This window comes from Anser anser (genome assembly GCF_964211835.1).
Source record: "Anser anser genome assembly, chromosome: 13".
NCBI classification, from domain to species: Eukaryota; Metazoa; Chordata; class Aves; order Anseriformes; family Anatidae; genus Anser; species Anser anser.
In genome coordinates, this window is record NC_139734.1 from 4,313,210 (window position 1) to 4,337,182 (window position 23,973).

Sequence of the window (23,973 nt, forward strand, 5' to 3'; positions counted from 1 at the left end):
ATTACGGAAAACCTGGAGAGATTAACAGGTAAGAGCCAGGCTTGGGGACATCCTGCAGCAACCCATCATCCCTCACTGAAAGCTTCATTCTTCCTGAGAAGGAGGCATCAAAGTTGGGAAATAAAGCAAGCTGTCAACTGGAAATAAGTCAAAAACACAAACTGTGAACACAGTAACTACCAAACCCCATCACAGATCAGTTCCTAGTGCTCCTTTCAGAGAGCCACTAAGGCTCAAAACCCATGGAAGTATCCAAGAACTGAGAGGCTGAGCCCAGTGTGGATTCTTTCATCTAGGCTGAGACATGTCGTCAGGATGGCATTGTGCACAACAAGAACACATCGAGTTTCATTCCCCAGATTAACAATCTGAAGTATTGAAGCAAGATATTCAGCTCTGCTCCTGGGCAGCCCACCACAACCTACCCCCACCCTTCACCATCTCCCCTTCCTCCAGCAGCCAACAGGGACTGTCAGGCTCCATGGTTCTACAAAAAGCAAACCAGAGAAGGTAGAGAGACCAGGTCTGGGACCTGCAAGAATAGCAGTAGTTTCAAAAAGCACTGTGTTTGCATGTATACAAACCATGTTCTCCATGAGCATGTTCTTGCAGGGATTACGTGGACAAAAACTCAACTTCAGGCAGCCAGTGACCTTACCATCTGGGAACAGATCTGGGAAAGGGAATATAGGAATAAAAATTCCCTTTTGAATATCAGTCCACAGCTGAGCTACTGAGCTCAATGTATGAGAGAGTAGGGGGAATCCAAACTGTATAATCTACAGGTTATACAAGTGACAATAAAAGTATATTTATTTTTTCAGTGCTTCTTTTAATGTCCTCACTATTGGATATGTGCCTTTTGTAATTCTGATTTAAATGGGAGGCTGGAAAAAGGTAACAATCAGAGAACAGGTTTTAATTAAATTTGAGTATTATGGACTTTTCATTACTATAAGACAGACCCTGGATGGGTCCTTCTGATGTTACTATACTTCCTAGCTCTCATTATAATTTGAAGGCATTTTAGTATAAGGGAACAGTTCAATTAATAACAATTTCCATTGTTAAAACTATTTTGTTCAGAATGATTTGGTAAAATTGCAGAATGTCGGTATTGTTGGAGGGGGTGGGGGTGGATATAAAGATTTGCACATGGAGTCCCCGCACAGATCTCACAGCAGGAACGAAGTACAAATAAGGAACAAATTCATTAATATGAGTGTGATAACAAAGCCTTGAAAACACAAACATGGTATAACACAGGATTCATGGCCCTGGCATTCATGTTACTCACATCCTAATTATGTAGCTACAGCCATGTTAAAACCTGATGCTTGGAAATCTGAAGTTTAAAATGCCTCTGAATCTGCAGAGACAAATTCAGGACGAGACATTCATACTCAGGTCAGAATTCCTTCAAAGAAAAACAAATCTGGATTTGAGTTCTCAGTTAAAGCTGGAAACTAAATAAAAAGAGATAAGGAAGAAAATGTTAACAAATGCCTGTCAAAGTGTTCAGTCAGACATTTTCTGAACTGCACGTTAGAAAATGGAACCTATTCTATTAGAAGTTATATTACGAATCGATCTTTGAATTGCCATCAACATTTGACCTAATTGTAGCAAAATACTCTGAAGCCTGAACAGCTTTAGCTCTCTCAGATAGACATCCTGGGCAGGAGAAAGCAAAGAAACCACAGCCAGCCCCCAATACTGCTGCTAGCCTCAATTTTAACACCCAAGAAATACAGCAAAAAGCCTTATTCTGCCTACTTATCTGAAGAGAAGTACTGACATTTTCCCAAACAAAATAATGCCAGAAGTCACCTGCACTTTTCCACGTATCCAAGCTTTCACATAGAGTATCAGTAATTGTCCTCCCTGCTTAGGCTGCTATCTCTGAAATAACCCGTGTTCCACTCCCACTCGCCGAGTTGCCTTTATTGCTATGATTAGGTGGTGAATAAGTATAGGGCTCCAGGCCTCAAGTGCTATTCTCTCCTTATGAACAATCAAACGACAACACTGTGTTCTTCATACAATAGCTGGAAAGCTTACAACTTGTGCTCATTCTTTCTCTCCCTACAAGAAATAAAAATTATGGAGGGATGGAAAAAAAAAAAAAAACACGTTAAAGCAGCGTCTTTTACACTTCAAGTGAAATAACAGGCTAAAACGTGATGTCGTTACCACAGTGTGAAATGGCTTTCAAACAATGGGAAGACATGAAAGTGGATGCCACAAATGATAAGTAAAATGTTTCCCAGAAAGACAGCAGTTTCATTACAGGAGGTAAAATATAAGCGCATCTTCAAAAAGCAAATACATTTGGACTGTAAACAGGGGTCCAAAGGATTGTTCAAAGGCTCACCATTTGACTCCAGTGCTCATACATAACAAATATCGTTTTGTTCTGTGTCATTCTACCCATATATAACAGCCACTTAGTGGGGTTCAAAGACGAGTAACAGAATAATTGAGAAAAGGAAATCAAATGGTTTATGTCAGCAGTGAAATTTCCATTGAAGAAAAGGCTACTAAAACCTGGTTAACCTGACCTTAAAAGAATAAAAGTTAGAAGAGCTCTAGTGAAGGTACCTAAGATTAAGGGAGACCATTACTTCTGCATTGTTATAAGAGCAGGCCATAGTTACAGCAGAAAAATAAGAGTGCAGGGTGGTATTTCTTCAGACAGAGCATAATCAGCATGTGGCATTCCCAGAGCAGGGCGCAGGCAGCTGTGGGAGCAGCAAGAGGCAGGAATTAATGTGCCCTCGGCAGCTCTCAGTCAGAGCAGGCGCTCATGCGGCGGCTCTGGGTGGCAGGTGATCACCACGGGGACTGGAAGAGAAAATCCCCCGAGAAGGCTGCATAATAACCTCTGAAGCACCAGGATCTGATGCCTGCCAGAGCTGGGTATTGACGGTGATAGTGTTTGTGTCATTGCTTCTGATTAGGTTACTTCACAGCTGAGGTTTTTCCCTTTAAACTGGGAATTCCCCTGACCCAAAGCCCAAATAACATGAGCAGAAGAGGCTTTGTGCCAAGAACTAAAAAGCACACAGGTTCAGAAAATGATACAAGTGCCTGCTGGGAATAAAATATTCCAGAGCAGAATATGACCATGATTTCACCGTTTTCTTAGCCGGAGGGGCAGAGTACCTGCAAGTGCTTCACCCCAGCCTACTGCATGCCCAAAGCTCTCCACACCTCAGCCACGCTGCCCGACACAGCCCCAGCCCTAGGAGGGAAGCCCCCCAGACGTCCAGTCTTTCTGGGCACGTGGAGTTTAAAACACTTGTTGTCTCTGGCAGAAGGAAATCAGCCCGTCATAGGTAGTTGTTCAGTGCTGGAAGCAGTACGTTGCTCCGATCGGTGGCTGGAAGAGCTACCGGGGCCATCCAGCTGCAGAAGAGCTAACAGATTTGAGTATTAGGCTCCTGGGCATCTCTGCTGGCACAAAGCTGTCTGTAGCAGGCATCAAAACTGTTAGTCACTGTCATGGGGAACTTGATGTAATTAGCTGCTGAGGGAACACATGTACAGCACTGGCACGGGGTAGGTAAACGGGGAGAGGAAGCAAACGAGGGCAAGAAAACCCAAGCACGAACCAGCACTGCTTGGCGATGCGTCAGTTTCATCCTCCACATCTTTCCTGACCCTCTTTGACAAGAAATCTGAGGTTAGCCCAAAATTTAGTAACAGTTTGTTTGTTGTTTCGCTGCTTGAGATCAGTTGAAACAAGTGACAGTCTCTTAACACCAGTATCATTAAGGTAAAAATGACCAACAGAAAGCCTTCCTTCATCTCAAACCAAGATCCTCCCATGTTCTTTCGGTACCTGTTAAAATTAGCCTTGACCTATTGAGGTGACTCATTGTGACAGACAAGAGAAAAATTCCACATTGTCAAAAAGCAGCTTTGAAATGTGCTTAAACTCAGGAGAAAATTGCAATTTGGGGAGCTAATTCTCATTTCTCGCTGACTGCAGTTTTCACAGATTTTAATTAGATATCTATCATTCTGATAATCACTACTGTAATTACAGAGACTTATGAAATGCTGGAAGTGGCTCTTTGTTATTCAAGGTTCACTTGGAAAAAAAAAGACAGAGACGGTCGCTGCGGTGACCCAAGTCATTGTGGTGACCCAAGCTGGGCTGTGATGGAGTTGCATCTGTACAAATCACAATTTGGTTTCGCATTTTGCTGCTGCAAAAATTAATCTTAACCAATGAGTTCTTCCCCTGGGACACACAGCCTGTGATTTACCTGCAGGTACACACTGCAGTTACTTTCCATCACTAAAATACTGATAGGTATGTGAACCGTGTTCCCCAGAGCACGTAGGAGAGCACAAAAGGCAACACTGACCTCAACTGTATTTGCTAAACACCATTAAATTCAGAAGAGGATAAAAGGTGTGAGTATGAGAAGGATTTTATCCTCTTTGATAAAATAATTGGTTTACATTGGATTTAATAACTTAGAAAAAACAAACTCATTAATAGAGAGATGCTTACTGTCTCACCGATAGATCAGATGAAAACCAAGTCTCACTTAGCAGCATAACACAACATATACTGAACATTTCCAGCAAGATGGACATGTGCTTATTTGACTTAAATCTACGTTCAGGAAGCAGACCTTACCAGCAGCTTCAAGTACAAGTACAAAACAAGTATTTGTGTGAAATGTTTTAAATAATGTGCATTAATGAGCATAAGCCTTCCCCACTAATACCACACAGACATGGAGAACACTTTACAAGAGAGTACAACAGGCCCTATAAGCTGCAAAGAGAATCTTACATTATGAAGCAAAAAATATACACAACTAATCAATCTGGGACTATGAAAACCATGCAGCTCCTGATTTTGACACAAGTGTTGTGCTATTAAATAGAACAATTCTATTAAATCAAGAAGATCCTTCAGGGGATCCATGTATTTTGCTTTTCTTCTAAAAAAAACAATGCTCAAGACCACATGGCTAAAAGAATTCATTAGAAATGGAAAATCAGCCTCACATCCACAAGGGATTCCAAATTTTCAGGATCACTATTCCATTAATTCTGTCTTTTGTCTAGCAAATGGATCGCTCGGAAAAGTTTTGACTTGTTACCATGATACTCCGTGCCAGTCATTTGCTCCCATAATCATCGGCAGAGCACTGCTCTGCTTTGCCCACGCAGCTCAGGAGTCACCAGAGGCTGTTCTTGCCCTTTCATCAAGACTCAAACCTAACTAAGTCCAATAAGAAAAGAGAAAGTCCTCCAAAACAAGGACTAAGTCACTCTGAAATATAATTTCTTCCACCAGGAAACTTATTCCAACACCAAATACAAAACTGCGAGCTCAATTCAGTGCTGTAGAAACCCAGTGCAATGTGACTCTCTAGCCTAAAATCCAGCCAGCTTTGGTAAATTATCATCACTATGTATTATTTGTTGCATTGAGAAGCCTTAGTTATTAAACGGCTCATGACTGCCTCAGTTGGATCACACACACACAGACCTTACTGTCTTGGAGGTAAGATTATCTTCCTATTTATGAAAATATAAATAATTCTGTATATAGTTATCCTGATTAAAAAAAAAAAAAGCTAGAAATATGAAAATACCACAGATTATCAGGTATGAGGCACTATTATAAAAGCTGTGATAGATACAACTCAGTATGAGAATTGCTCTTGGAAATAGCCAAAAACCAACCAAACAATATGTCACACATCTGCTTCATTCTGCTCTGTGCTGGGAAAAATGAGAAGCTCCCACAGCGCAAAGACTTTTATTTGTTTGTGTCCTTCAAGCCATCTGAGCTTTGGGGACACATGCTGAAGACTTGAGGTCAATACTAAATATTGTCTAGGTCAACTGTGCAAGTCCAACATTGTTCCTGAAAAGGAAAAAAAAAAAATTTCCTTAAAGCAGCCTCTAGGCTTTTATTTTGCCCTTTCCTAAGGGAAGATGGTTAAGCAGATATTATTTAACAAGTTTTCAAATTAACTATTTGGGCAGCAAAATATTATTTAACATAGATTTCATATTTCTTTTCAAAAAGAAAGCTTCAGAATAGAAATATTATCCTTTAACCCGTGCTCTGTAGCTCATGCCTCATTTCGACAACTGCATATTTTGGTTATAGCTTTCTATATTCTTACTTTTGTCTGGCACTGTGCCGTGGAGCAGATAGATTGAGAGATGCAGCAATACACATAACCTTTAGCTTAGCTGTTATCACAAGGAAAACAGTTACTGTTGCTATGGTTGTTTGGTCAAACTGTCACCCCATATCAGCATTGTTAGCATTCACACTTGATAAAAAGATATCTTTAAAAAAATAAAAAAAATAAAAAGAAGGAGAAGAGCCAGAAACATAAAGCAAAATGCTCTCTAAAAGGCAGCCCAATTCTCATCTAATCTCTTTTAAAAATCTGCTGTGCTGATGCTAGCCTATATGCCTATCACTGAAATCATATAAGACTTCAAATAATGGAAAAGATAGGTAGAATATAATGACAAATAGAACATCAATGTATATTTTTTCTGGTTACAGTGATGTTACATATTTATTTGCAAACCACCCATAAGGTATTTTCAAGGTCAGGAAGAACACTGGCTGAAAAAAAAAAGAAAAACGAAAAAAAACAGGGATGATCTTCAAGCACATCTAAACTGTGTTAAATCTCTGTGCTATACACTCTGCAAACTGAAACCAGCCCCGTATGAGCCTATTATTTCTCAGCATCGCGTTAGTCCTGTGGCACATAACCTTGTGAACCACTCAGCTTTCTGAATAGCTACCCCTGGCCCTAAAGCCATACCATCATCAACTTGTATGATTAGACTTGGAAATTCAAATTAAACTTTGTTTCAAACGCAGCTGTACACAGCAAGTGTTTGAAAGTATTCCTGCAAGGTACATTGTTAGACAGTTCAACAGTCTAAACAGTGAAATGCATAAGCCAAAACAAAATTAAACAAATCCCACAACAAACCCATTCACTTGAGCTCAGATAAAAGCTCAGAGTGCTTTTTGTTCACAGACTTCATGTTGTTCCAGTTGCCACCCCCTAGCAAGGGCCAAAGAGGATTACATGAAGAGCAAGGCTCCCATTAGCATAAATCCACTGCACACCCCCAACGCATATTGACAATGTGCTGTTTTCCTCATCTCTCCCATCCCCATCCATTTTCTATACAAATGCTCAAAGCCAGTCTCTGTGTTTCTGCTATGAGGGCAGTGAAGATATGGCACAACCCTGGGGTCTGTCCTCTCCACCCACCCCTCACCATGCTTCCATCACACGCTTCCTTTCCTTCATAGTTCGAGGTACACAGAAAACATCAGCAGCACCAATCCTGCATTTCCCCTATTCCCATTTTGCACTTGCACCTGGGGAGCTAAGTGCAGTGAATCACTGGGGCTGTTTCTCCTGCAGGTGATGCCCATCACCATCGTCACGGAGGCTGCCTGCTAAAGGCAAACACGTGCTGTGTTGGTAAATAAGGCAGGAGAATTTTCTGCCTAGCACAACTCTAAAAGGCAAGATGCAAAACCAGTGCACTCCCATTCTCAGTCTCAGCCTTTTTAACACCCAGCTAAACGTTTCTTACCAGGGACCAAGAGTGCAATGACAGCACACCATCTTGAGACTTCTGTAATGAACATCATCTGCCTCTTGGTGTTCACCATGGTCCAAGTCCTCAGAGCACTTCTCTGTACCTGCAGCGTGCTGAGGCACTCTGCACATCCAGCTGCATCTGCAGCAAGAGACAGCAGGTTGCTAGAGGAGTCTGTTTTCTTAAAATTCATTTGCTCTGCTGTCTTCAGGAAATAGGATGCCTGCTTCTGCCCTTCCAGGTATAATGGAGTCAATATTTTATCTGTTGCCTTTGTGTGAAAGGGTGAGAAAGGCTGGTTTATTCTGCTCTGTGGCTAAGGCAGAGCACCTGGGCATGCAGACAAACTATTGCTACAGATAAACAAGTGCACATGTAAATAAAAGTGGGCTTCATTAAAAATGGTGACACGTGATATTCTTTCAGATGTTTTCAGACAGACCCCTCTTGTTTTACCTAACTAAAACCAGCAGCTTCTTTTAATGCTGTCCTAAAAATTCATCATAAAATGGTGGCTTAGTCACAGTTGTCACCCAGTTGGAAGTGACAGCTACGGCTTTGCCTTGACGTACTGCTGCAATCCAGCTAGCCAGCTCATTGGTGAAGATTGATTAATACACACTCCAGCGGCACTAAAATACAATAAATAAATAAATAAATAAATAAATAAAATGTTTTTATTAAAAAGCTGTAGTTTGAAAGCTACAGAGTAGCAACTTGCCCTGGTAACACACGTGTGCTGGTCAAGTACTCAGCATTTTGCTACCTGGTTTTGGCTCCATCCTAAGGCTTCAGGTCTCAGAGAAGTCTCACTCTTGATCACTACAATACAGAAGTTCCCACATGCATGTTTTGGAAGGCTAAGGGGAGCTGTATGCTGACAGGTAAAGATTTGTATCGTTTTTGGAGAAGTGAGGGGCAGGCCATAACAGGCTCTCTGGAAGCACTAACAGCACAGTATATTTAAGCATAAATAATCACTTCTATCAGCAGGGTAGGCAAAACTGCCACTTGCTCTGACATTAACGCATTTATTGAGTTAGTGTTCCTGAACTCGGTGCACTAATTTATTTTTTACAGTGATTAGACCCCACAGGGAGCACACAAGAGCGAAGGGGTGACACTGACCACGTAGCTGATGAGCAGCTTTTCCCCCAGTTCATTACAAGACAGTTGGCAAAAACATTCTCCTCTCACACACGGTGCTAGTGTCACTTACCAACTCAGGAAAATCAAATGCAAAAGAAGAAATGCATCCAAGGCACGAAGGGAAGAAAGTCCAAGCAAATACCTATTTATAATGCTACTGCGGATCTAGCTCAGACATATCCGTCAGGCAAAAGGGTACGAACAAGCATTTTGTTCTCAATTCTCTTTTTCTTTCTCTCTGATATAAACTTGAGGCCCTACAGAAAAAAACAGAAAGCTACTTCAGCTCTCATCAAATCTCAAAACAATTTTCAGCTATAAGAGATCTCTGTGTTGTGGAATACAACATAATAAAACCCAAGTATGATATGTTGCTCAGCTTAAACTATCCCTCTAAGTCTGCCTGAGCCTTCTGTTAGCCATGCCAAGCTGAGCTCTGTGAGTCTCCCTCCCAGTTTCTGCAAGCCTGTAAGAAACTCCCTTGGAAGGTAAAGAGGTGTGTGTGGCAGGGGGTTAGGTTTGGGTTGTTGGGGTTGGGGTTTTTTTTGGTTGGTTGGTTGTTTTCTGAGTACACTGGTATCCTTTACGTGCTATAAAATTAAAGCAATTGCAGACCATTTTCTAAAGCTAGGAGCCAGTTAGGAAAACCGCTACAGCAATAGAAGGGAAATAAATTAGGAAAAGACAAAAACATAAGGAATGGAAACCTAAGAAAAAATATCCTGCTGTGGCATTACATATTTGAATGAGGATAAGAAATGGCAAACGCTAAGTCAGCCCTAGTATGTCAAGCTGTTGAAGTTACTTAATGCATCATGGAAGGAAGACCAGAGACAGGCACAAAGGGGGGAGAGGAGAAGCTGAAACATGAGGATAATCATAGGGTCAGGAAGAATGGAGATGAGCTCTGAGCTGTCTGAATAGTGCTGGACCATACACAGGTACAGCTACTGAAGAATGAGATGTTATTAAGGAAAAATAGTGGAACAGGGTGAATGGCCACCCAAACTTCCTTAGGCTCTTCTTCCAACTCTGTCTGAGCATGTTGATCTTTAGGATCTTTGCTTATCACAAATAAGCAGTAAGTTCTGTTTATTTTTTCAAGCCTTTTCACAATGCAAAGTCTAGCACAGCGCTCAGTCCTTTGCTGAGCTGGAAAATTAGCACCGTGGCTGTATGAGGACTTCTTACAAATGCTTAGTAGATGGCTCTGCTCTCCCTGCTCCTGCTTCCAGCCTGCAGGATCAGACCTTGCCCTGACCCAGAGCTGTGGGACCACGTTGCCGCAGTGGGTGCCCGGCTCTGCCGTGACGTGGAGCATGGGTGGGCTCGGGGCTGGCACCACACAGCGCAGACCTGCTCTAGCTCCTCTTATGCATCCCTCGCTTTGTTCTGGCTTTCACTGCTCACCCAAGAACAACCCCAGGAAGAGAGGCAGTGAGGCCGCTCATGGCACCGTGGCAAGCAGCAGGCAGTGGCTGCCACCAAGACTTTCAAGAGAATTTTGACAAGATCTTGTCCTCAAATGCAACCATTCATATGCTTCAGCAGCAGATGCTTTCGAGGTTATCCCCTAAAGCAAAGAGCTTACTAAACAACCAGCCAGACCCTCCTTTCTGAGAACTGCTTCTCCATAACATTAGCCAGTGGTGTAGCATTGTGTCTTCCATTTCTCTCCCATGCTGCTGTTTATCATTACTATCCATAGTCTTCCTCCATGCCAATTTTTACCAGGAAATGTCAGGCCCGATCCACACAGCGTTAAAATGCAATCGTTTTCCTAAAAGCAGAACAACTCAACTACCCTAGGCTGGAAGGGAAAATCTAGCTGCCTGCAGTAACACCCACAGCCATCACCCACCCACACCCATGGCCAACCCATACCGAGGCCCTTGGTCAGCCAAGGGTGCAGTGCCAAGAGCTTAAGCAAAACACAAATGTTAGGCAAATGTCAGCTTACAAGGAAAGGTTCAGGTTGGAAAAGCTTATAGCTGCTCCTGTACAACATTTAAAAGGAAAGCTGTACTTAACTTCACCTGGCAGAGGTTTGGCAGTGTCCAAGGCACAGCTGCAGAACAAGCCACACATAGGACAGGCACTTATCTGTCATTACAACACCGCTAGGATTTACCTAACAGACTACGAAAGGCATCGCAGACACATGCATTTCTAAATTTGGGAGGGCACACATCTTCTTCTGCATCTTGTCTGACTCATGATGCAGAAGACAGAAGAAAAAAAAAAAAACAATGTAAATGGTAACCTAGTCCATGTAAACCAGGATTTTGCTCTTAATGTCGAAAAAGGTTACTTTTGCTGTATGCTTTTACAGACATGAGGACCAAGGGGTGAAAATTGAAATTTGTTAATTACAAAGCAGAACTAAAGAACTGTTACCTAAAAGGGAATTAATCCACTAAGTTAAAAACAGTGATACTGCAAATTTTCTATGACATGGAGTATTTAAATGAATGCCAATGTTTTTGTAAAGGATGTTTTTCCACTGAGCCCCATTTATTTATTTTGGTGTGGGTCGCAAAACTCCCTATTTGCTATGAAATCCCAGATGACACTGTACCCCTTCCACTGCGCGGCAGAATTGGACCAGATCATAAAGCAGAAGCATCACTTCACCTTTTTTTTCTAAAGCACAAATCCCAAAATAGTAAAGTGAGGGAATTTTGAATGACACACAAACCTTTTTATCCAGAAAAAGTTTTCTGTCTAAACCTCTCATCTGGTAGGACTAGTAGGAGCTCTTTGATTTGATTAAATCAGGCTAGTAAGGACAGAGGGGGTCTCTGAATGAATTCTTAATGCTGTTTCTAGCCAACATGCAAAGCGGATTTCAAGGAGACCTTCTGTTCAACTCTCCTCCATAGGAAGCTGCGATATGAGGTAGATACGTGCACAGATGGGAAAGAAAGTAGAAAGATTCCTATCACTCAGCCTTCCCCAGACTTTGACCTTCCTTCACACTTCGAAAAAAAAAATCAAAAAAAAGATAACCAACATGACTGGCCGCTAGACTTAAAGTTCCGTAAGGAAAACTTGTGTGCAGGAGATATCAACCCTTCCCCAGACCTGGGCCTCTGTTCCTCCTCAGCTTCTCAGCCGCAGTGATGTGCAGCTGCATCTGCCATGAGGCATTACGTTATGTCAGCAATGTAATGCAATAAGAGATACAACTGGTTCTGGCACGTAAGAAAATGACAAATCAGTCTGGAGAATTTGAAGAGACAGTTTTCTGGAGGAACGCAGGTGCAGAAGCTGGGCTTTAACAAAAGTTCTTTCAAATGCAGGAAGTAAACAATAAAAAAGGCCATTTTACCCTAAGTAGATTTTAGAAAATGGGTTTTCTATCCAAATGTTTTGCTACAGCTGCAAGCTGCAGATTCAAAACCTGACAAACAACATTTCTTTCAAACTCCAAAATAAAGTGAATGGCAGAATGAAAGAGACTAAGGGCTTCATGTCCATTAGGACCCCACCACTTCATTTTAATCAGGAATCAAGAAAAGACTGTAATAAATTGTCCAGAATATGGCTGTATCTCTCACTGAGTTTTTGCTAGAGGTTCAACCATTTCACGTGTTTAGAGTCGCATCCGCACATTGGAATGAGGAGTTAGCAAAGGTCTTAGTGAGACTGCAAAACTTTTAGCACAGATTATACTACCTTTGAATGGTGCTGAGAAGAGGTGGCACTCCCTTTGTTATCAGCCCACTCTGTTCTCTCCTTGGTGGCCTCTCTTGCTGGCATGAAAGGTTCTGGGTTCGGCAGTGCAAGTGTCAAAGGATCCCATTTGATCAAGGTTAAGAGATGCTTTTGCAAGAATGGACACCTTTTTTGCTTCACTTTCTCTCCACTGCCATCCAGTATATTACCTCTTTCAATAAAATAACAATTAAAAATAAGATGGAGGTTCATGCAGTTCTTCCATCATCCTGCAGGACACAAAATGAAAGATCCTGCTAACTTTCCCCTCTGAAGCGTCACACAGCCTCCTACCTAAAGCCAGGATATATCCTCCAATGGTCTGGTCAAAGCCTTCACAGCCTGAAACTCGGGCTATGAGATCCTTCAAGTGTAAAAGTGACAGAAGAAGCCCTTGTGCCAGTGGAGGGGAGGAGACGGAGAAGAGGAAGGAGAAGACTGACCTCCATCCACGTGCTGGGCTGGCCCTGCTGGGTTGTTCCTCTCTCTGTACATCTGCTGACACCACGGGGAGCTGAGCACCAGGAGCAGGAAAATACAGAACATCAATGCTACAATGAAAAATAAGAGCAAATTATTATTTTTATATTAAAAAAAAAAAAAACACACCAGCAACGAGAATTAGCATGAGAAGATGTGTGCTGACTTGACCCAAACACCCCAGATACTTTGGACATGTGAATTTCGTACTTCAGTACAGACTGACTTGCTAATGTTTTGCCAGTACTAGAGATAATTTTTCAAATCATATTATGCGTACAGCATTAATTATGCTTTCAGCTTACATTGCAGCAGAACTGCACAGTTTGCATTTTATTATTTTTTTTTAAAGGAGGCGAAGAAAAGAAAAAAAATGTAGGCAATAACATGTCAAAACTGATTTATCAGAGATGCAGATAACTCCCGACATGGGGGGCATCTTAACTCACAGGATGCGTATGTATCATCAGTTAGACACACAACAGGTGTTACTCTTGGAAAGTTACTACTGGCAGGAACCGTCGTCACAGGATGTGATACTGCTTGAAGTGTCCTCAGTCGCTGCTTCTAAAGTTTTCTGAACATGAAAAATACTGGGACATACAATAAGGGGTTCACTGGCCTAACAAGGATTTATTTTTCCACTCACTGGCACGCTGATTTAATTAAATAAGATACCAAACTAATTAACAAGCCCTACTAATAAAACCCACTACCTATTAGCATACGAAGCTAAAGCAATTTCTTCCTGTGACTATTTATGAGCAGTTGGTAAGCGTTTACACAGAAACAGCACTAAAAAACGCCATTGTTTGTGGACCAAGTAGACAGGAAATTGAATGCTCTGTTTTAAATCACATCTTTCTAAATGTATATATATCCAGTGAGAATTAAAAGGGGAAAATTCCTGTAAATAAGGATGAAAAACAAAATGTGTCCTGTTTGCAAAGCCACTTGAGCCAACCATGTCCACACGTACTTAGAAAAACGTCCCCACGCCTTGGTGGCCCTGCAGACCATGACAGATGCATCAGACATCAAGGCCATAGCAGTAACAGGCCCTGTTAAAACTAAGGGCACATTTAAGCCCGTTCAGTTTTGTCACAAATCCTCATAAATTAAGAAGACTTAATTAGCTACCCCCCTCCTTTAAGCAGGAAGGCAGAGAGCACCGGTGCCGGCTCAGCCACCCAGGATGCTTCCTGCAGCGATGAGCCCCGTGCACATCATCGCCAAGAGTATTTCAGACCGACCCAGGCGATCTAATTTTGCAAACATCCCTGAAAGAGAGGATCATTATTCAGGAAACATTCTCTCCCAAGTGGTAGGCACAGTTTCATTTATCATCTTCTGTTAATTGCTGTCTCCAACCGTCTCGTTCCACGCTGGCGAGCAAAAGAGAAGCTTTCCAGGACGAGGCTCACCACCACAAGAAAATAGATGCAATTAGACCTTATATTTTTCACTCTTACAGGAATCTGTGAATTTTATTCCCACTGAACCCAATCTCTTCCCTCTGGGGGGGCAGGAAGAAGCCGCTGTAGGATTTGTCCCAGTTGTTCAGATGGGAAGCAGGGGTGAATAGAGATGCCAGGAGGATGGAAGCACTGGACACAGCCTCACTAGCAGTATGGAAGATTTTTCTCCCAGCATCGTACCTAATGTATACGCCCCCTATCGTAACTAATGTATACTGCTTATGCCAGGGTAGTAGAAAGTAACAGAAAGCCTTCCAAACCATGAGAAAACTTGGTGTTTTCCAGAAACTTCTGGACTCCCCAGAGAATTTCATCCAGACTCCATCCAAAATGAAAACGCTGCAACATATTTGCCATTCCTTGAGAGTTCCCAAATAAGCCAAAAGTGAAGCTGGAGGTGTATAACCAAGTCTATCTATAATTTACAAATGAAGAAGCCATCTAGCTGTGAAATTTATTAAGAGATTAAAAACACTTCTTGAACTCAGCCGTGCTGCCAGCTCCTAGCTGGCACCAGCTCCCTCCAGCAAAGCGGATGGCAACTGCACGTTTGGGGCTCCCTCACAGGGGGTATCGACTCCAATGCTGGTTCAGTAAATTTCCACTTTTACATCTTTGTGTGCAGGTGTACATATTGTGTATTTGCTTGAATGCCATCACTTGGCATAACTAAATATGTTGTTTCACACAAATCCAAGCGCACTTCTCCCCACCGGTTCTGGCTGTCTGTGCTGCTCTGACAAAGAAAGCAAGAGAAGTTTCAGGAGATTTCCCACACGAGAAAACACGGGAGCTGAACGTAAGTCTGGTGAGTTTACTGTTTGGGTGATCTTTCCGTAGAAGGAGAGCCAGCAAATGTGGAATCTACTCTTATTTTTAGCCAAGCATGTACTAATGGCAAGTATGAACAAAGTCAGCATCCTGCAGTGATGTGAGAACTGCACATCAGTAAATCACATAGGAAAAATAAATAAATAAAAAAATAAATATATAAAATAAGCCTTAGGATTTTGTGTCGGGGTGGTGGTGGGTCATTGCATTGGATTTTTTAATCCAGATCATTTCCATGGCTCTGCAGAATCTCCCAAGGACAGAACAGGTGGGGTTACAACCTGCAACAAGGGGCAGGAATGAAGGGAAAGAGCTGGAACTTGTGACCCAGACTTACCCCCCAGAAAGGGGACTAGCTAGGGAAGTGCTTCCCACAAAGAGAAGCACTTAACACACAAATTACAGATAATTCATGAAAAGTCTAAGTTTTTTTAAAACATGGCAGTTTGCAAATTCTGAGTGGAAACTTTAGCGAAGCAGAGATGCAGGGGCTGCTTGGCAATCAGGAAGCTTGAGATGTATCAGTAAAGGTCTACCATGTCCAAAACAACGGAGCTTAAAGCCACTTGGTGCATCTTGTGTAAAAATATTTACTGACCTGCTGCTGACAAAAGTGAATGCATCCTCTTACATCAGAGACAAATTATTTTTCCCAAAAGTGATTAATCACAGCAAATAAAATCTCTCTCGCATAGGTGCTAAACAGTTATTTGTCATTTAAATTTAGAATTTGGTCTTTAAGGCAATAACTTAAAGACAATACTTCAAATGAATTTTATTGCTGAGCTCCAGTTCTAGTCTGTAGCAGATATGGTATGGTACCTACCATAGCCCTTCAGGACATCCATTTGAGATTCACCTGCCTGAACACCAGAAATTATATTTGAGATGCTGTTGAGGAAAGTCATAGGACAGAGAAAGGGAAAGGAAAAAAAAAAAAAAAAAAAGGCTGTCTAAGGAAATAATTAAGAGGGGGTGGGTGGAAGGATCCCATGAGATGGGAAATACCCTCAGCACAGTTTCCAAGCTGTAGTCCAGAGGAAGGGGTGCCTTAAATCTCAGTGATGCTAGAAGATGAAGGAAAAAGGAAAAGGAAGGCCACAGGTTAGTGAGGGTGAGTCAGGAGCTGCCAGCAGGCTGGCACAGGGTCCCACCTGCCATGTCGAGGCTGCCACCTTGCCTTTAGGATGGACAAGAAGAGGCCTGGGAAAAGCTTCAAACCATGCACGTGACACAGGAAAGTGGTTTTAACAACAAGAAAGAAATAAACCCAATTCTAACATTTCTTCTTGCTCCTTGTAAAGAAATGAATTGCTACAGTCGCACACAAACAGGCAGAAGGTTCAAGGATGATTTTCTTTCTTTTGTCTTTTTTTTTTCCAGAAAGAAGACAGTAAGAAAAACTGTTGGCAATTGCAAGGTAACTTCTTCAAGCATCTTCAATGGTCAGACTGATCTTTTGCTAAAGACAAAGTGTTCAGACAATGTAATTTCCAAAGCTGCAGAAGACAGAAACCCAACATACAAACAACAGCTACAAAAAACGCAGACAATATCATATCCTGGAAAAGAATCAGTAATGGATCTCAACCTAATATTCAGCTAGTATTTTAATCATCAAGGACAGCTTCCTCCCAGTGTCCTGAATTCCATAAATCAGAGCCATTTTTAATGAGAATAGCTTCCCAGCAGTTCCCTGTACATATAGCTGTGACTTCAGCTAAAAAACTCAGAATAAAAGCATACACCTAGCTCAGCAGAGGCATGGATAAAAGACATGTAGCCTGAAATTCTTCATTTTCTTCATTTCTGTTGTTGCTGTTTCTGTTTTTTTTTTGTTTTTGTTTTTTGTTTTTTTTTTTCATTAGAGACTCCACCACCACTGATCTCCCTAAGGCAAAGCCTACGTGAATGCGGTCCTGAGCTTGCAGCACCTGATGCGAGCAGAAAAGTGCTTTTACAACTCCAGCAGGCTGTGAAAAGCAGCAACGGCTCAGGTACTGGCAATAGCCAACTCCTAGGCACCCCACGAAGTACCAGCCTCCTTCAAAAGAACCAAGTGGAAACTTTGCAGTCTTGTTTCTCGCTTTTGAAGGCCCATCGTGGCAATGGCTTTCCGCAGGGCAGGGTTATAGGTCGGCTCTGCCAGGCCGCGGTGACCACAGGGCCTGGAGCTCCTGCAGAGCCAGCCCCGCTCCCAGCACTTCAGGCTCTCTTCCCCGTGTTGCCACCTCCTGCTCCCCGCAGAAGGGCAGGACGGTACTTCCAGAATCCTGAAATCCTACAGCCTCAGCACATATTAAAAGCTTTGCTTGCTGTGAAACGTCCTATTTCTCTGAGTCTTGCGAGTGTTGACAACGTTGGTGTGAAGCTGTACAGTCCCCGCTACATTTTTGGTTCTTCTTAATGCCAAAATCCCCGTTTCTAAAGTCAATAAAATTAAAGAGCTCAGTGGTGCAAATATTAATCTTCTATACTATAAATATATTGATACCAACCAAAAATGCTGTCAGATTCCCAAAGCAGCTTAAGAGATATAACCAAATCCTTAATTCCTCTCGTTCTTGCTGATCCCTGGCATTTTTCACCATGCCACTCACGTTAAACTCCATCACAATGCTTAGGGGCTCCTACAAAGACACTTGGTTTCCAGAGCTATACGACTTTGCCTGGACTTGCCTTCTTAACCCCAGTGGAAAAGGCGATGGACAATATTGCACAAAAACTGTATTTTTTTTCCCCTTCAGTAAAGCACACTCCTGCATGGCACACTTGCCGACTTGCCTAAGCTTGACCTCACACCCCCTGTAAAATCTGCAGTTTGCGAGGAATACTCGTAACAGGTAAACGAAGCAAGCAGGGTCACAAAGCCCAGAACGGATTGGAAATAAAAACCTCAGGTCAGTGCCTCAGGGGGCTGCTGAAATCAGGAGTGCTTCATCTCCTTATACCAACGGAAGATTTGTTGCAGAAATACTGAAGTTTATACAAAAATATTTCTATTCAGTCTCGAATCTGCATTTCGGTCACCCCCATCCCAGACAAATGTGTCATTTTAAAATATATCATAAAACTCAATCTCTGCTCTATGGCTCTCCCCTTGCCACCATAATTGCCAGCATAATACTATTTGCTTGAAAGAAGTTACTCCCAATATATACCGGTGTAAGAAAGAGAAAAATCACTCCAAATGATTTATTTAGAAATGAAAAATAGGGGATCTGTAGATTTTATATCTGGGACTTGCATCTAGTGTACAGAAGGAAGAATGTATGGATAGATTTAATCTAGACCAATACTAGAAATTTCGTGTGTCCTGAATTCTTATCAATTCAACTCTGCGGGTCCTTCTGCAGATCAAAGGAAAGCTGGAAAAGCTAGGAATGGGAGCCAAAGTGATACAAAATTGGTACAATTGTTGTTTGGATTTTTTTTTTTCCTCCCCTAGCATTCAAAAGGGTTTTATTGTTTTGTTTTGTTTTGTTTTTAAGGGATCAATTTCCTAATAGGACTGAATTATGCACATCTCATTTACTGGAAGAAAACATGAGAAGAGTGGCTTACTGGAAGGGAAACTTATAAGAAAGGCTAAATTGGATCTCAAATAGCTGTTGTAACATAGCTATTCTTTATTTGGTTTTGACATTTTTTCAGTTGTCTCTGGAAAAGTACATTACACAGGAGGAACTGCTGATGAATTTTTGACAGTAAGCCTGTTTTTTTTAAAAGGCACCTTGTAACACAGTCTCCAAACTTTATATCATAATTGTATGATAGCTCAAATATTCCGGGAATCGTGCAAAATTAGCGTTCTTTCACATGCAATCTGAAACATTCGCTGGTTGTCCATACATAACTGCTCAACAAAGGTGGTTTTGTCAGCAGAGTTTTTGAGAATAAAACAGGAGGAGGTCCAAGAAAATTGCATCAACTCTGCAAGCCCAGTCAGGAAGGGCTAAGCCACAATTTGATATGGGTCCGTTCCAAGCATTTCTGTGGGATTTTGTAAACCACATTTAGTCTGGGACACTATCAAGCCTCAGCATCCTTTTACAGGACTGTTGGACTGTAAAGACCACACTGAAGTTGATCAAAATCAGCAATATATTTTTTTAATGTTTTATAAAATAATCTGCCTTTGGGAATTTCTTAAAAAATGAAAATCCAGACTAACACAAAGATTGCTCGGTTCTGCTCCGCAGGGACCGCGATGTAAACAAGAGGTGCTGTCACTGGCTGGGGAGCAAGCAAATACCAGGTTAACTGGGATCAACAACGAGATCCTACCTCCCATGGTTTGTAACAATGCTGATTTTGCCTTTAGGTTCAAACTCCCAATGATTTCTTCACCAAGAGGGCCTGCCAAGGAAGAACGGGGTGCTATCCATTATGTACGTGTCAGTAAGCTCTGGAAGGGAGAGAAAAAACTGAGATATTGGGAATCAACTGCAGACAGCAATGAACTCAGACACAGCCTGTAGCAATGTGTTTCATACTGTACATTGACAGAATTTTGAGTTTTGTAATTCTTGTGGAATTAGGGCTCATGGAGATGCTGCAGAATGAGCTATGGAACGAACAGATGAGAGTGACCTACACACCACCTCCAGGTGTGTGCCATTACAGCAACCCACCCTGGGTTAAACATGACATAGGTGCTGCATCTTTCCTAGAGCAATCATTTCAGTGCTCTTCATTTACTTCGCACTTACAGTAAGGTAAAAACGCAAACAGCTGTTCTGAGTTCTTACAAATTCACACCCTACCTTCTCCCTCAGTAATGGCATCATCTGCCAACGTACCTGAAAGGAACACAGACGCATGTCAAATTTCACTAACAGGATCATGGCAGGTGTCACTTTAATTTGGAATTATGGTAATGAGCTCTTCATCAGCATTTTGCTAATCCTATCTGCAAAGTGTAAGCACTCCCACGGCTTACAAACAAGTACAGATACACCCCTGTTGGGAATATCTGCATGGCTGTGTGCTGGGCAGCTTTTGTGTGTGCTGCTTGTGCCTTTTCCTACGCACGCTTATTGATACACACCTGACAAAAAGAAGCTAACCCGAAGCACGTCTGCTGATAAGTTCCTGAAAGGTTTTTTTCTCGCAATAGCATGGCCACTGTAAATGGCTGGTAAAACACTTTGGCACGGAATACATGAAGGGCATACATTAACATACATTGATTACTTGTATTTTTAAATGTAAATGCGGTCTGCTCAGCATCTAATAGAATTATGCCCGCAGCAGTTAGTAAACATCATTGACATTCAATTCACTGGTCTGAAGTATTGCACTACATCTGATTCTGCAGTTTTTATTGGGATAATATTCATCAGGCAAACAGGAAGCTACTCCAAAACCCAGCAGGTTCTGCTTCTCAGGTTTTCAGATTTCAGACAATTTCCCCAGGCACTGAACTCTTTACCAGAGGGTGCTGGGGATTCCTTCCACTTGTGGCACGGCACTGGTGGTGTGCACCTATGGGGGCACATCCCCAGCTCCATCTTCTCCTAACAATGGCAATTCAGGTTCTGGTTCAGCAGCACTTAGACCCATCAGCCAGTCCTCCTCTCCTCTGAGGAGAGGGTCACAGGCCATGATACATCTTCTGAAAGTATTGCAAGTGATAAAATATTGTTACTCTCACCAGTTCTCTTCCCAGCCAGTAAGCGGATGGTGTCATGCTACCTCTGGCTGCTGCCAAGCTGCCTGAGCCCTTGTCACAGCCACCTGCAAGAGAGACCCCCCTGCCCCAAGCCCAAAGCACTAACTGCAGCACCACATTCACGCAGTGGTACCTAATTCCACAAATACTAACAATCCAGAGGGAAACTGGAACTATTCTTACCTGTTTCTAATTTCTTCAAACAAGCGTGTCACTGGCAGGAATTTGAAGCACGCTAACAGTGATGCCTTGCCTCATGCTATAGCTGGTGCTGTGTGCCTTTCTGGCCTCTGCTCCTAACAACACGGGCAATAATACAGTCAGTATTCTCTCTCAGCATTCAAGAGCTTCAATCAGTGTCCCAGGGCCAGCCAGCAGCAATCAAGCAGTTAAGAGCTCACAGCCAAGCTGGTGATGCACAGATTCTCATGCCCAGATGATAAATCCATAACTTTCCCCTTGTCCTAATAGGAGACTCACCTTTTCATCCCCCCAGTCAATGCACAAACACAACTCTCTATCAGTCAATAACCCAGTGCTCTTTTGACATCCTTTTGAATCTATATAGTTAATTAAGGTACATACGCATATCCTAAATTTATACACATTAAGCCTGGATTACAAACCCCTTTCCTCACCCAGTCTGAATAACCACACAAAATATGAATATCCAGACAAAGAAAGCTGCTCTAATTCTTGTGTATTTATTTGCCTTGAGATCTGCCATCAAAGAAAAGGCTGTCAGTACTTGAGCACCAGGCCTTAAGTGATAGATTTCCAAGTGCATCATTTTTGGAGCCATTAAAGGTTATCAGGCCTATATGGTTGCTAAGAGACCATGAATCATGAAGGAAAATATAATATAATGGCAGTCAGACACTGTGATGTTTATCAGAGCATTTTCTCTGCATCTTTCTTAACAGCATCACGATTAGGATCATTTCCAATAGTTCCCATCTATTTTCCAGCTAGGTGCAAGAATGCAACTGCATTAAGTTGGCAAACATTGTTTATAATTCATATTTTGCCAAGAGTAAATGAATTTGTGGAAGTCAAGATTTGTAATTGCTGCAGCAGAATTTATTAATAAGTAAGAAGGTGTGCCTGTGTGCAGGTTTCTCTCCTGGCTATTAAATAGTATCTTCAGACTTGGAATGAAATCATCCTTCATTGATTTCAAGTATATTCTGCGATAACACAGACTGTGCTTTCAAAGAGTTTTTAAATTAAATTTGTAGCTGAGGTAATTGCTGCTGCAAAATTATGCAACCGAAGTAAAGCTTTATGCTGTAGCTTTCTTGATATTATAATTTAACTGCCTCTTTTCTAAATCATAAAAGTGGGAGATACCAGATTAGGGCAAAGCATTAGCTTATTACTGAATTATTTCATGTTTTATGCCTGGGAGTAGGTAGTGAGAGGCAAAGGGACAAACCCACAGCCCAGGGGGCACAGCGCTGCATGCCAACCCCCCCCAGGGTCTTCCCTGGGCTCACCTCCCACTGCTCGAAAAGGGTCAAGTCCAGGATCAGGAGAGGAAGGTGAATCAGCCACGCTTTCTTAGTTCCCCACGGGTAAGACCACCTATAAGGATGCACCAACAGACAGGAATAATCAAACATACTGATATTAGAAACACTTTATAGGTGTTTCTTATTTGCCACTGAGGAAACCACAGACTTGTGGACCGTGCCTACTGTAACTCCTGGTGCTAAGCCACCCATGACAACACCGGAGAGACCCTTGAAGTCAGCTTCGTTGGGTTCCAAGGTACCAAAGAGAAGCTTCCTGGCTAGAAAGCAACATTTCTCCACATAAAAATTCTAAAACATCATTTTGAATTAGATAGACTCTCCTTGGTTAATATATAAATAATATCTAGACTATGAAGACTGTAGATATCCCCACGTTAAAAAGGGGGGAACCAGACTTACTTTGCTGCAAAGCACTTCGGCCACTGTAATATCCATCAGCCAAAAGTCACAGCTCTTGTGTAGACACACTAATCTTGTCTATGTTCAGAAGAGGTCTTACTTTGGCAAAGAGTAGTAGAAGTTACACTACTGCAGCATTTTCCTACTGAAATATAATACCTGCCTTGTTTTAGAAGAACGGCACGTAACAGAAGACAAGAATGAGATAGATGGATTTGTCTCATCCGAGCTTTCAAATAAAATATCTTTGCATTCTGTGCTGGAGAGACATTTTAATGCAATTGCCAGCTGCCTTTCCCAAAACAAAGCAAAGCACTGCTAGGGTGAGGGAGGAGGCTGGAGACACACAGCAGGAGGCACCAGGCAGCCCAAGAGATCAGAGTGACATAATGCTACAATTAGCCTGCATCTGCTATGAGACTGAAATGACGTGTCCCACAAAACCTGACCAGTGACACCTTCCTGGAACTATCCCCTCTGTGCCAGTATGTCCTTGTTGTATTAGCTTGCAGTTCTGACTCAAAGCAAGGTTTTCCTGTCCTTGACAACAACCACAAAGTCTGCCTTATGCTCTAACACTTTTGAGAACACTGGGCATTTTTACATTCATTTAACAAACCAGGACACCAGCAGGGGAGCCTGAGAGAGATCCGCTCACAGCAAAGAAAAGGGGTGGCAGTATTTCTAATTTTCCTGGCACCTGCAAAGGTGAATACACATTGATGTCTGAGCACTGTAACTTTTTAAAAGTAAATGAGCCTTGAAGATTATCTGTCAGCAAAAATGTACCCAAGGGCTTGCTTTGCAATGTTTCTTTTTTAAAGAATATTTGTTTTAACATTATTGTTGCAACCAGTCGAAGAAAAATGTAGAGCCATCATAAAAGATATGAGTAGATACCCAGTTGTTAGGGCTGGTTTAGGAACAATCATAGGAGTGATGGACTGTGTGACCCAGGAGAGGTTCCTTCCAACCCTAATGATTCTCAGAATTGATTTTCTTTTGCAACTCACTTTCAGTTAGTGCTTTAGAAAAAAATAATAATAATAAAAAGGGTTAGATCAATGCTAGCTTCAATGACACA

General features: G+C 42.0%; 1 protein-coding gene across 1 annotated transcript in view; it reads right to left on the minus strand.

Annotated features, from left to right (window-relative positions):
• Nucleotides 1-23,973, minus strand: part of LOC310880763 (uncharacterized protein) — a 246,111-nt gene that overhangs the window by 54,740 nt on the left and 167,398 nt on the right. The window contains exons 16-17 of the mRNA XM_083797053.1: nt 12,936-13,043; nt 12,454-12,664 (exon numbers count right to left, since the gene is read on the minus strand). Coding sequence (XP_083653179.1) covers nt 12,454-12,664; nt 12,936-13,043 — 319 coding nt within the window. The remainder of the gene's footprint in view (nt 1-12,453; nt 12,665-12,935; nt 13,044-23,973) is intronic.